Source organism: Rhineura floridana, chromosome 6 (assembly GCF_030035675.1).
Source record: "Rhineura floridana isolate rRhiFlo1 chromosome 6, rRhiFlo1.hap2, whole genome shotgun sequence".
NCBI classification, from domain to species: domain Eukaryota; kingdom Metazoa; phylum Chordata; class Lepidosauria; order Squamata; family Rhineuridae; genus Rhineura; species Rhineura floridana.
The window spans coordinates 5,185,958-5,197,532 of record NC_084485.1 but is presented as its reverse complement, the minus strand read 5'-3'; the positions used below and the strand labels follow the sequence as shown (position 1 = coordinate 5,197,532).

General features: G+C 50.1%; 1 protein-coding gene across 2 annotated transcripts in view; it reads right to left on the bottom strand.

The window, feature by feature from the left end:
- Positions 1 to 538: 538 nt before the first annotated feature.
- BCL2L1 (BCL2 like 1) overlaps positions 539 to 11,575 on the bottom strand; it is a 57,646-nt gene continuing 46,609 nt past the window's right edge. For both annotated transcript variants that reach the window (XM_061630834.1, XM_061630835.1), the window contains exon 3: positions 539 to 3,535. In XM_061630834.1, coding sequence (XP_061486818.1) covers positions 3,398 to 3,535 — 138 coding nt within the window. In that variant the 3' untranslated portion in view covers positions 539 to 3,397. The remainder of the gene's footprint in view (positions 3,536 to 11,575) is intronic.

Below are 11,575 nucleotides of genomic sequence, written 5' to 3'. Positions count from 1 at the left end.
ACCGGATCCTCCTAACTGTGGAGGCTGTTGTCATCACTCAACCTACCCTCTGTGTCAGCCTCTGGCAACCTGGTGCCCTCTGTTTTAGACTATAATTCCCATCAGCCCCAGCCAGCACACTTGCGTTCCCATCGATTCCAACCTCACACAGCCATGCTGGCTGGGACTGATGCGAGTTGCAGTCCAAAACATCTGGAGGCATCAGATTGGCAAAGGATGCTGTTCCTTATATTTTTTCCTAAAGTTTTTTTTAACTGTTCCTGCTTACTTTAGAATTGCTGCTTTAACATCCTGAAAAACTCCGCTTTTGCCTTTTCCTTAAAAAAACCAAAGGCCCTACCTAGGCCTGCAAAGAAATGTGTGAAGTAGTCAATGGCTGCAGGGGAGGGAAGTGTGATATAACACCTGCCACCGCCTCCAGCTATTTTGGACTACAACTCCCATCAGCCCCAGCCAGTGCACCAGCCTATTCAGGGAAAGCTAATAGAAGAGCTTCCTTAACGAAGGGAGCGAATCCTTAAAATCAAACTCTTTGAGGTAATTCAAACACCACAGTTTTTATTTGAAGAACTGAACTTTTCACCTTCAAATCAAACTTCTTTTCCTAATAAGGGTTGCCTGAACACAAACAGGTGGGCGGGCGCGTTACAGGTTCAACAGCCACACTTCAAATCAAGAGGGCCAGGGAGGGCAGGGCGGGGGCTCCCATCACGGGGGGGGGGCTGCTGGCACCCCTGGCTTGATGCCCGCCGTGTTCCAATCTCATTGGCTCGGACCGGTTGATGGAAAATGAGGTTAACTGGGATGGGGGGGGGGAGAGCACAGTCCACACACATAAATACAGACATACAGTTAACAAAAATAGTATTATTGTATTCACAACTGAATAAAAACTACTCTCCGATATATACAGCTGAGCCTGTACAGGGGTGGGGACAAGGGGCAGGCAAGCTGAACGGGCTCTCGATGGGACAGGTGGGCATTTTGACAAAAGCCAGCAGCCCCGGGGGTTTCAAACGGTTCCACTTGTGGAGGAAGGCCCTGGGCTCTCCGGGATGGGGCTCCTGGGGTCAGAAGCGGGGATGGGAGCAGGGAAAGGGGCTACGATGCTGCCGAGAGGGGAGGAAAAGGGGTGCACAACCTGGCCCTCTATCCCTGCACGTGCCCCCCTCCACCGTGCACTCATTCTAAACCGGCCTGGCCCACCCCCCTCCCCAGGTAGTCCCCATTCCCTTGGCTGCTGCAGAGACCAAGGGAGACGCAAACAGGCCCACCCTTCCCTGGAAGGAAAAGGCTCTTCCTCTCCCTCCCCCCAACCCACAACCATGTCTGAGTGTCCCGCAGGAGTCGCTTCTGAGCACGGTTGACTCTGAATGCCCCCCCCCCCGGTCCTTTAACCCTGCAGGCCAGGCTTCCATGGCAACAGCCAAGAGAGGGGCTGGCAAGGATCGTAAAGCACTGAGGTAGCACCATCAATCAGACAAGGCCCAGCCGTGTGCCCAGGGCTGCTCTGCACCTGGAAATCCCCTCCTCCACGCAAAAGGAGGCACTGCCCCCCCATGCACCCTGCCCTTCTCCCACCTGGAGGAAAGGGAGAACGTGCAGGCGTCCCACACGCTGAAAATGGGGGGGGGGAAGGGAGCCGTTCCTGCCACCCGCCTCCTTCTGTTGCGTCTTGGGAAAGCACATTTGCGCAGACGCACCACCTCTTCCCATCAAATCCTCTGCACAGCCTGGTCCACCGGCCCATGCTGTTGATTTTTGCCCTTACTGGAAGTTCTTTGGGCAGCCGCCAGGGAGAGTCCCCAGAGTGCCAGCCGAGCAATTAGCTGCTGATCGTAAACACCTTCCAGAGGCTGCTCTGCTCTGGATAGCGGACTCTCGTCTCCTTCTCGGCAGCCCAGGGCTCTCTCCTCGCCATTTTGCGCCTGCTCTTTTCTCGCAACCAAGCAGAGGGTTGGAAACAACTGGCTGTCCAGGCCACGTCCTCTAGAGCTCAGATACTCAGGCAGAGAAGCCTGGGGTTCCTTCCTGTTGCAGAGGAGGGGACAAGGTGGTGTCTGTTTTCAGGAGAGGTGGAATAATGAGGGGCAGGGAGAGGGAGACCTACATCAGCCCAATGGCCGGTGCACCAACCCAGCCACCTTGGGGCTATCAGCCACCCCCTGCACCTGCTATTGGGGTGGGGTGGAAGGGATGCTGCACGCCACTCCCAGCACCTCCGATTCTTGGTCATTTTGCCCAAATGCAGGCACAGCGCCCTACAGGCAATGGCTGTTTTTAAATGCAAACCCAGTGGATCTGTGGGGTATTCTCATGCGCTGGAGGCAAATGGACCTGCGCATAAAGAAACAGGGCCCTTGGGACTGGAAGGCCTTCGGGGTCTTGGGAGCGGCAGAGCAAAGGGGGCCGACATGAGTGGTGGAAAGAGGAAGAAAGGGCCAGGGGGCGGCTTGGTGGGATGGCAAGACCCAGAGAGACTGGGGAGGCCTGTTGGCCTTCAGCAGAGGGAACGGGAGCCTCATGGGAGCACTCCAGACGGCAACCTTCACTGCCAAAAGGAAGAAAAGGAGGAATCCCTCCCCCCAACCACCCCACACCTCAGTCTGCACCAGGTGTGGTGGCTCTGAAGGAAGCCCTGGACTAGATCCTGTGCTGTGGGGCACTGGGGAAACACCCTTAGAAATGACCTTGAAAGGAAAGGACGAGAGACCCAGGGGGCCGCATGCCTGGGAAAAGGAGAGGTTGCCAGTGGGCCCTGCACTCGAATCTCCCCATGGCAGGCTCCGGAATGCCTGCCTGCTATCCAGCCAAGCACTGCCCCACAGAGTGAGGGGCAGGCTCGTTCAGAAGGAGCCCCTTTCCCCTTTGCTGGCTGCAAGGGCCCTCTCTGGTCATGGCAGGGAAGCCCGATTGGCTTGCTCCTCTGTGCAGGACATCTGTCATGCCCGTCTGCCCATCATCAGATTTGCTGAGCTCAGAAGACATCAGAGGGGTTGGGGCTCCCTTACAAAAAAAGCCAGCTCCCTCCCCTGCCCCCCCCCCGGCAATAAACCAAACACGAACCAGGCCTGTCGAGGGGGGGGGGGTGCTTTATAGAAAAAAAAACAACCAGCAAACTAAATACCAGGATTGGAGGCATAGCACCCAAAGGTGGGATGGGTCCCAGGCCCCTGTGCATGCAACAGTGGCCTAGGGTCGGAGGTGTCTGTGGGGTCGGAGGCACCAGAAAGAGGTCTGTGAGTTGTTGTGTATGTGTGTGGGGGGGTGAGACCCGGGGTCAGACTGAGGGGTTTGCTATGCAGAGGCCCCCGTCCCCCCCTGGAATGATCACAAGGCTGAGGAATAGGATGCAGCAGGGCCCTTGGAAAGGGCGGCGGAGAGAGTCAGTCTCTGGCTATTTGCGGCTCAGGAGGGAGCCGAGGAGGAGGACCCCGGCCACGGTGGCTCCCCCCCACAGCCACTTGTTGAAGCGCTCCTGGCCTTTCCTGCTCTTGGCCGCTGCGTCGTTCCCGTAGAGATCCACAAACCGCTCCTGGAAGAGAGAGAAAAACGAGGGTGAGATGCGAAGCGAGGGGGCGGGGAGGCAAAAGTCCCACCGACATCCAATGACGGGCATCTCCAGGGACGGCTGGGAGAGGCTCCCTGTTTGAAATCCTGGGGAGCGGCTGTCAGCTAGTACAGACAACACTGAGCCTTATGGACAAATCAACAGAAGGTAGCGTTCTAGGCTCTATGTTCTAGCATGCATGAAAATGAGGTCTTCGATGCATGGTCCAGGGGAGTGGGACACCCTGTCATGACAGTTCAACAGGAAGGAGAGCAGGGCTGAGTTGAAGCGGCACCTCAGGGGCCCAAACAGTGGAGGCACAAGGATTTGGGAGGGGTTAGCATCTGAGACATGGGGAGCAGGAAGCCCAGGGAAGCTGCAGCACAGCCCACCCTCAGCGCCTGGACAACAGTAAGGGGATGAGACAACTTAAGGTTTCTACACTGAGAGGTCAAAGGAGGTTTTCTGGGCTGACTCTTGACATGAGCGCAGCTGACGGTGTAAACTGCGTAGTCAGTACTGTACAAAACTCACAGCAAACAAGTACCTGAAAACAGCCCAAAATAGCAGGCAAGAGTATGCTGTGAAGACACCTTAAATTCTTTCTAAGGCACCTCGGAAACCACCTTGGAAACCATCGACTAAGCGAGAGGCACTGCTGACCTGCAGCATCTTCCCTTCCTCCCCCCCCCCCCACATGCACCAATTTGCAACCTGGGTTCTAACACAGATGAACTAATTGCATAGGAATGTTGAGAGAACTCTTGAAGAACTCTGCCGCCGTGTTTAAAACAGCCTTCCAGTGCTAACAGCCTTTCTATGCCGAGATTCTACAACTGCGAAATATTTGAGAACCTGGGTTCACTCTACTTAGGTTTTATTTTATGTATCACATTGTTATTTCAACCTGTGCGATGATCGGACATCAGACAAGGGCAGGCGAGAGAACATAAGAACATAAGAACATAAGAAGAGCCTGCTGGATCAGGCCAGTGGCCCATCTAGTCCAGCATCCTGTTCTCACAGTGGCCAACCAGGTGCCCGGGGGAAGCCCGCAAGCAGGACCCGAGTGCAAGAACACTCTCCCCTCCTGAGGCTTCCGGCAACTGGTTTTCAGAAGCATGCTGCCTCTGACTAGGGTGGCAGAGCACAGCCATCATGGCTAGTAGCCATTGATAGCCCTGTCCTCCATGAATTTGCCTAATCTCCTTTTAAAGCCATCCAAGCTGGTGGCCATTACTGCATCTTGTGGGACCAAATTCCATAGTTTAACTATGCGCTGAGTAAAGAAGTACTTCCTTTCGTCTGTCCTGAATCTTCCAACATTCAGCTTCTTTGAATGTCCACGAGTTCTAGTATTATGAGAGAGGGAGAAGAACTTTTCTCTATCCACTTTCTCAATGCCATGCATAATTTTATACACTTCTATCATGTCTCCTCTGACCCGCCTTTTCTCTAAACTAAAAAGCCCCAAATGCTGCAACCTTTCCTCGTAAGGGAGTCGCTCCATCCCCTTGATCATTCTGGTTGCCCTCTTCTGAACCTTTTCCAACTCTATAATATCCTTTTTGAGATGAGGTGACCAGAACTGTACACAGTATTCCAAATGCGGCCGCACCATAGATTTATACAACGGCATTATGATATCGGCTGTTTTATTTTCAATACCTTTCCTAATTATCGCTAGCATGCAATTTGCCTTTTTCACAGCTGCCGCACACTGGGTCGACATTTTCATCGTGCTGTCCACTACAACCCCGAGGTCTCTCTCCTGGTCGGTCACCACCAGTTCAGACCCCATGAGCGTATATGTGAAATTAAGATTTTTTGCTCCAATATGCATAATTTTACACTTGTTTATATTGAATTGCATTTGCCATTTTTCTGCCCATTCACTCAGTTTGGAGAGGTCTTTTTGGAGCTCTTCACAATCCCATTTTGTTTTAACAATCCTGAACAATTTAGTGTCGTCAGTAAACTTGGCCACTTCACTGCTCACTCCTAATTCTAGGTCATTAATGAACAAGTTGAAAAGTACAGGTCCCAATACCGATCCTTGAGGGACTCCAAGAGCTCTCCAGACATTTGGATTATGGCCCACCAAGCCAGGGCCAATTGCATTGCACACATTGATGGCTGCAAGGCATCATCAGCACATAAATTCGTCTGACTGCACAACTAAGTCTTCTGGAGTATCTCAGTTTTTATTTTTAAAAAAGCTTCTAGTCCTTATACCTGCAGAAATACACTTGAAAATGGGGACAGTGCTTTGTGAAAATGTCAGAAGCCTGAGGGAGTTTGAGCAAGGCATCCTCTGGGTTGAGGCAAGTGTACTACATAGACTACACATAGACTCTTCTCGATCGTCCCAGAGTGCAGGACACGGAATAATGGGCTCAAGTTGCAGGAAGCTAGATTTCGACTGAACATCAGGAAAAACTTCCTAACTGGTAGAGCCATACAACAATGGAACCAATTACCTAGAGAGGTGGTGGGTCTCCGACACTGGAGGCATTCAAGAGGCAGCTGGACAGCCATCTGTCAGGAATGCTTTGATTTGGATTCCTGCATTGAGCAGGGGGTTGGACTTGATGGCCTTAGAGGCCCCTTCCAACTCTACTATTCTATGATTCTATGACTAAAGCCCTTGACCCTTTCCAAAACCAAGCAGAATTTTTACAAAACTATAAGCAAACATGCATTCTGCACAACATATATAGACTGCAGGATTTGGATTTTGCTCACACTCTCTTTCGGGGGTGCACAATCCTTTCCCTTAAAAGGCCCACATGGTCTCTTCTAGCAAGGCCATCCCAGGGGAAGTGGTTTGCTGTGGAAATGCTTACTGGTGCTTTTGGATCAGTGCTGCCAAAGGGTGCTGGGTGGGAAAGCGATAGAGAAGTGTCATGAGGCAGTTCCTTAGCAACGGCTGAGAACAGTTGCTTTTGGTGCTGACATGGTCTATCTCTCTGTGGGTTCCTTGTGCCCCGTCGCTGGAGAAGGAAATGACTAGGAGTTTGCTCTGGGTATCACAGGAGTCTCCAAGGCAGGCTTCAAGAGAATGTGAAGCCATCAAGTCCAACCCACTGCACAAAAACACAGGACCCCCCAAGCCCCCAGGGATCAGTTCAGGGTCTTCACATATGATCAGGGAAGCATGACAGAGACGTGTGTTATGGCCCCCGGCGGGGGTGGGGGGCACTCCTGCAAACAGTAGCATGCCCCTACCTAACAGAAGGATGTGACAGTCTCTTGGAGCGAGGGGGAATAGCTTTCTGCTATTTGCCCTAGTGGCAATGACTTTGATGACTCTGGATTGATACCGCATGTTGCAAGTATTCAGAATACTTTGCATCCCAGGAATCCCTGCAGTTATTCTGCAAACTTAGCCCGCATTACTAACCACCTGGTGTGCAGGGGAGCGGGGAGAAAAGGGGCTGAGAATGACCAAAGTGTGTCTACGGCAGTCTAAGATGGTGCCCTCCAGATGTTTCGGACTACAACTCCCATCAGCCCCAGGCAGTGCTGCCTAACGTGCAACAGTGAGGTGTGCAAAAGAGGCCTCAAGTAGTCCTCGAGTGATCAAGGGTTTATCATCATCTGTGGGTGGAGCGACAGAGCCCTTCAGAGTCTGTTTCCTGTGAACAGTCTGCAAGACACTTTGAGGATCAAGTCTCTCGCCTCTGTGTTGAACTTGATGCCATCGCTACTTCGGAATCTGTTGGGGTGTCCTCAGTACCATCTGAGCACGTGTTGTGGGGACGTGTTGTGGGGTCAGTTTCAGTTACGGCAGTGTGGCGATGTGGACAAGGTGCTTGGAGCAATCATCTGCCAACTTGCCCCCCTGACCCTTGCCTGTCTTGGCTGATTAAAGGCAGCTGGGTAGATGTGTGTTTGGCCGGGCTGTGATGGTGTCCAGGGTGTGGTCAATGCGTCATTTCGTGGGAAGGGGTGGTCCTTGCCACCTTATTTATTTATTTATTTATTTATTTATTTGATTGATTGATTGATTGATTGATTGATTGATTGATTGATTTGTATCCCGCCCTTCCTCCCAGCAGGAGCCCAGGGCGGCAAACAAAGCACTAAAATACTTTAAAACATCATAAAAACAGACATTAAAATACATTAAAACAAAACAGCATTAAAACATTAAAAAAAAAACTTTAAAAAAAGGGTTAAAAACATTATTAAAAAACGTATTAAACCTTGAAGGAGGCGGTGGTGCAGCCACTCCTGAAATAGCCTACCCTAGATCCAGTGGTCTGTGACACCTCCTGCCAGATTACAAACACCCCTTTTCTAGGGAAGGTGCTTGAAAGGGTAGCACAACTACAGCTGCTGTTGGACCAATCACCAATCTGGGTTCCAACGTGGCTTTGGGGCCAAATCAACACTGGTTGCCCTGAATGATGACCTTTATTGGGAGAGGGGGAGTGCAATCCTGTTACTTTTACTTGATCTCTCACTGTCCACAGAATCCTCCTTGATTGGCTCTGCGGGTCAGCTCCTACCTTCAGCGCTGCTTCCAGAGAGCAGCACTGGGTGACTAGGGGTCGGACCCCTGGCAGTTATGCTGTGGGGTGCCACAGGGGACTATTTTGTCCCCAATGCCATTTCATATCTTTATGATGCTATTTGGAGCATGAGATCTGAAGCATGGAGTCTTCAGGGTGCTGATGATACCCAGCTCTATTTCTTTGTAACATCTGGATGAGCCGCTGTCTGAAGTGGAGGGCTGGATGAGATCCAGCCGACTGAGACTGAATCCTGGCAAGATGGAGGCCCTGTGGGTAGGTGGTGGCCAAGTCTAGAAAATAGGCTAGTTGCATGTTCTGGACAGGGTTGCTCTCACTTTGAAGGAGCAGGTCTATAGTCTGGGAGCACCCTTTGTCACTGTAGCATTATTTGGCTTCAGTGGCTAGGAGAGCCTTAGTCCATGCACTGGTAACCTCAGTACTTGATTAGGGAAATGCACTCTACATGGGGCTGCCTTTGAGATAAGTTCAGAAGCTACAGTTAGTGCAAAATGCTACTGTGAGGTTGCTGTCTAGAGCTAGAATCACAGAATCATAGAGTTGGAAGGGGCCTATAAGGCCATCGAGTCCAACCTCCTGCTCAATGCAGGAATCCAAGTTAAATTTAGTTCTTTAGGAATGTACTTTTGTCCCTTTCCCCAAAATGTCCAGGGTGATTTTGAGATGGAAAATGAAATCAAAGAGGCATCTAAACGTGGAAGTGCTGCATTAATGGGCAGCTTCGACCACCCTCACATAGACTCAGTATATGCCCGTTCCAGTCATGACAAAGAAGTAAAATTTCTAGATACCCTAATGACTGTGCCCTAGATCAATTGGTCATGGAACTGACCCAAGGGATGGCAACCTTGGACTTCATCTTAAGTGGCACCCAGGCCTTCATGCGAACTGTTAAGTGTTGTTTAGCCACTTGGGAACAGTGACAACAGTGCTATCAATCAAAATGAACATATATGTACATGGACAATTGTAAAGAAAATCCAACACAGAAGCATTTGACTTCAAAGAGGAAACTTCCTCAAAATGAGATTTGTAAAAAGCTGAAAGTAAAGAGGATAATATATCTCTAGAAGCTAGGGAGCTGTTTAAAGCCACAATGTTAGCAGCTCAGCTAGAACATATACCACAGATCAGGAAAGGTATCACCAGGTCCAAGAGGATGCCAGTGTGATTAATGAGCAGAGTCAAAGAAGCTATTCAGGTTTCCTTTAGAAAATGTCCAAATCAGAACAAGAAAGGAACACAATCAAACTTTGGCAAAAGAAATGTAAACAGACAATAAGGGATGCTAAAAAAGAATTTGAGGAGCACAGACCAGCTTTTTTTGCAGGTGGGGGTTGGACCTTTGGATGACAAGGGACCCAAACGTGTGCTAAAGGAGAATAAGGAGATTACAGAGAAGCTGAATGAATTCTTTGCAACTGTCTTCACAGTGGAAGATACAGGGCAGATCCCTGAGCCTCAACTAATGTTTGGAGGAAGGGAGTTTGAGAAACTGAGGGAAATAGTAGTGAAAAGAGACTAAGTTCTAGGCCTTACTGATAAAATTAAAAACTGGCAAATCACCAGGTCTGGATGGCATTCACCTGAGAGTTTTTAAATACTCCAAATATGAAATTGTTGAACTTCTAACAAAAATATGTAACACCCCTAAAATCAGTCTCTGTACCTGAGAATTGGAAGGTAGGTGAGGTATCACCAATTTAAAAAAAGGGGGGATCCAGTCACCATGGATATAATTGAAAACCGCCGTATTAGCGGAACGCTGAGAAGCAGGGCCCTACTGTAGATAAATTAATGGAGGATAAGGCTATGAAGGGCTACTAGCCATGACTGCTGACAATCACACGTGCGGACAGTTGCTGTTGTGACCATGTCCTGCTTGCGGGCTTCCCGTGGGCATCTGGTTGCCCACTGTGGGAACAGGACGGTGGACGAGATGGGCCTTTAATTCTGCAGGGCTCTTCTCATACATGATTGTCCGTGCATATTTAAAAGCAGCAAGTGGCTGCTCTGCTGAAAGGGGCCTGCAAAGCAAAAAGTTAAAATGGCATCCCTTGACTAGTCAGGGACTTAAATACAGTATGTTATGTAGCAGCCTCCCGCAGCCTGGTGCCCTTGAGCTGTTTTGGACTACAACTCCTACCAGCCTCAGTCAGCGTGCCCTCCCCCCAGTTCATTGCCTGCAAATGAGGCAGAAAATTAGTGGGAGGAACATTTTGTTCAGCACCAGAACAAGCCAACTTGATTTTATATATGAGCTGTTGTTGTTTGCAGCTGTTTCTCAAAATAGTTTTTATATATATGCAATATTTAAACTGTTTTTATATATAACTGTTTTATGTATGTTATTATATGGTATATTGCTTAGGGATTCCTCATGGGAAGTGATTCATAAAAGGTGCGAAATTCAGGCCCCACTCCTTGCCTCTCTTAGTCTCCTCAATCCTCTTCCAGGTGCCCTGCCTCTTAGCTTCCCTACCACTTGGATCTCTTCTCAGTCCTCAGCCTGCCCCTAAAAGGCCTGTGTGAGTGTTAATCCCAGTCAAGTCCACAACTTTCCCTTCCCAGAAGCTGAACATCCAAGGAATGCTCGCTCCCTGAACATTTGGAGTGTTTGTGAACATTCCATGCCATCAAATCAGCTCAGCTACTCAGCGCCAGAGGCTTCACCGCCAGCACAATACAATACAGATTATGCATGGGAATTCATCCATCCATATTACCTAGCCACAAGATTGACATTTTCTTCCATACAGACTTTGAGACCCATATACACACAGACCAGGGAAGCACCGCAAGGCCCGGCTTTCAGAGCAGATGACACAGCTATCAAGAAAAGACAGGAAGGCTGCAGGAACTTGGAACACAAGACTCATCACGAGTGGGGCAGTGAGAGGAAAAGGCACAAGCTTGAGGCAGGAGACACACCACGAGGCCCCAGCATGCCAAAAGCAGGAAAGCCATGCTCATGCATGAAGCGGCAGGCAGGAGAAAGTAGCACTCTGTTCTGGTCGAGAGAAACATGTGCCAAGGATGGGTGCCCAGAGGAGAAACACCACTTGAACCCAGGGCTTGGACAAGTCGTCCTTCCCCTTGGCCCAGAGATTGCCACAGAGATCTAGAAGGACCAAACGTAGATTGGTGTGGCCTGCCAGCTCCTAGATGATGCCACTACAGAAGTTGTTTTGCCCAACCACCCCCACCCCCTTGAGCTTTTTGCCATGACCCTGAGGACCATAGGCTTGTCTTCAGGAAAAGGTTTAGAGGAGCGAGAAAAAAGGGCATTGTTACACAGCAGGCTGATTTCTGGCCTCTCCTGAGGACTCAGTGAAGCTTCTCACGCTCCTTGAGTATTTCTGCTGCTGTCCAATTTGGCCAAATAAATTCTCAAGGGTGGAGCTTGCAGTCCAGTGTCCAAATGTGAAGCCTGGAGCAGCCCCAAGGCCTGGCCCATGACTTCATCGACTGCGGATACAGCACTTCT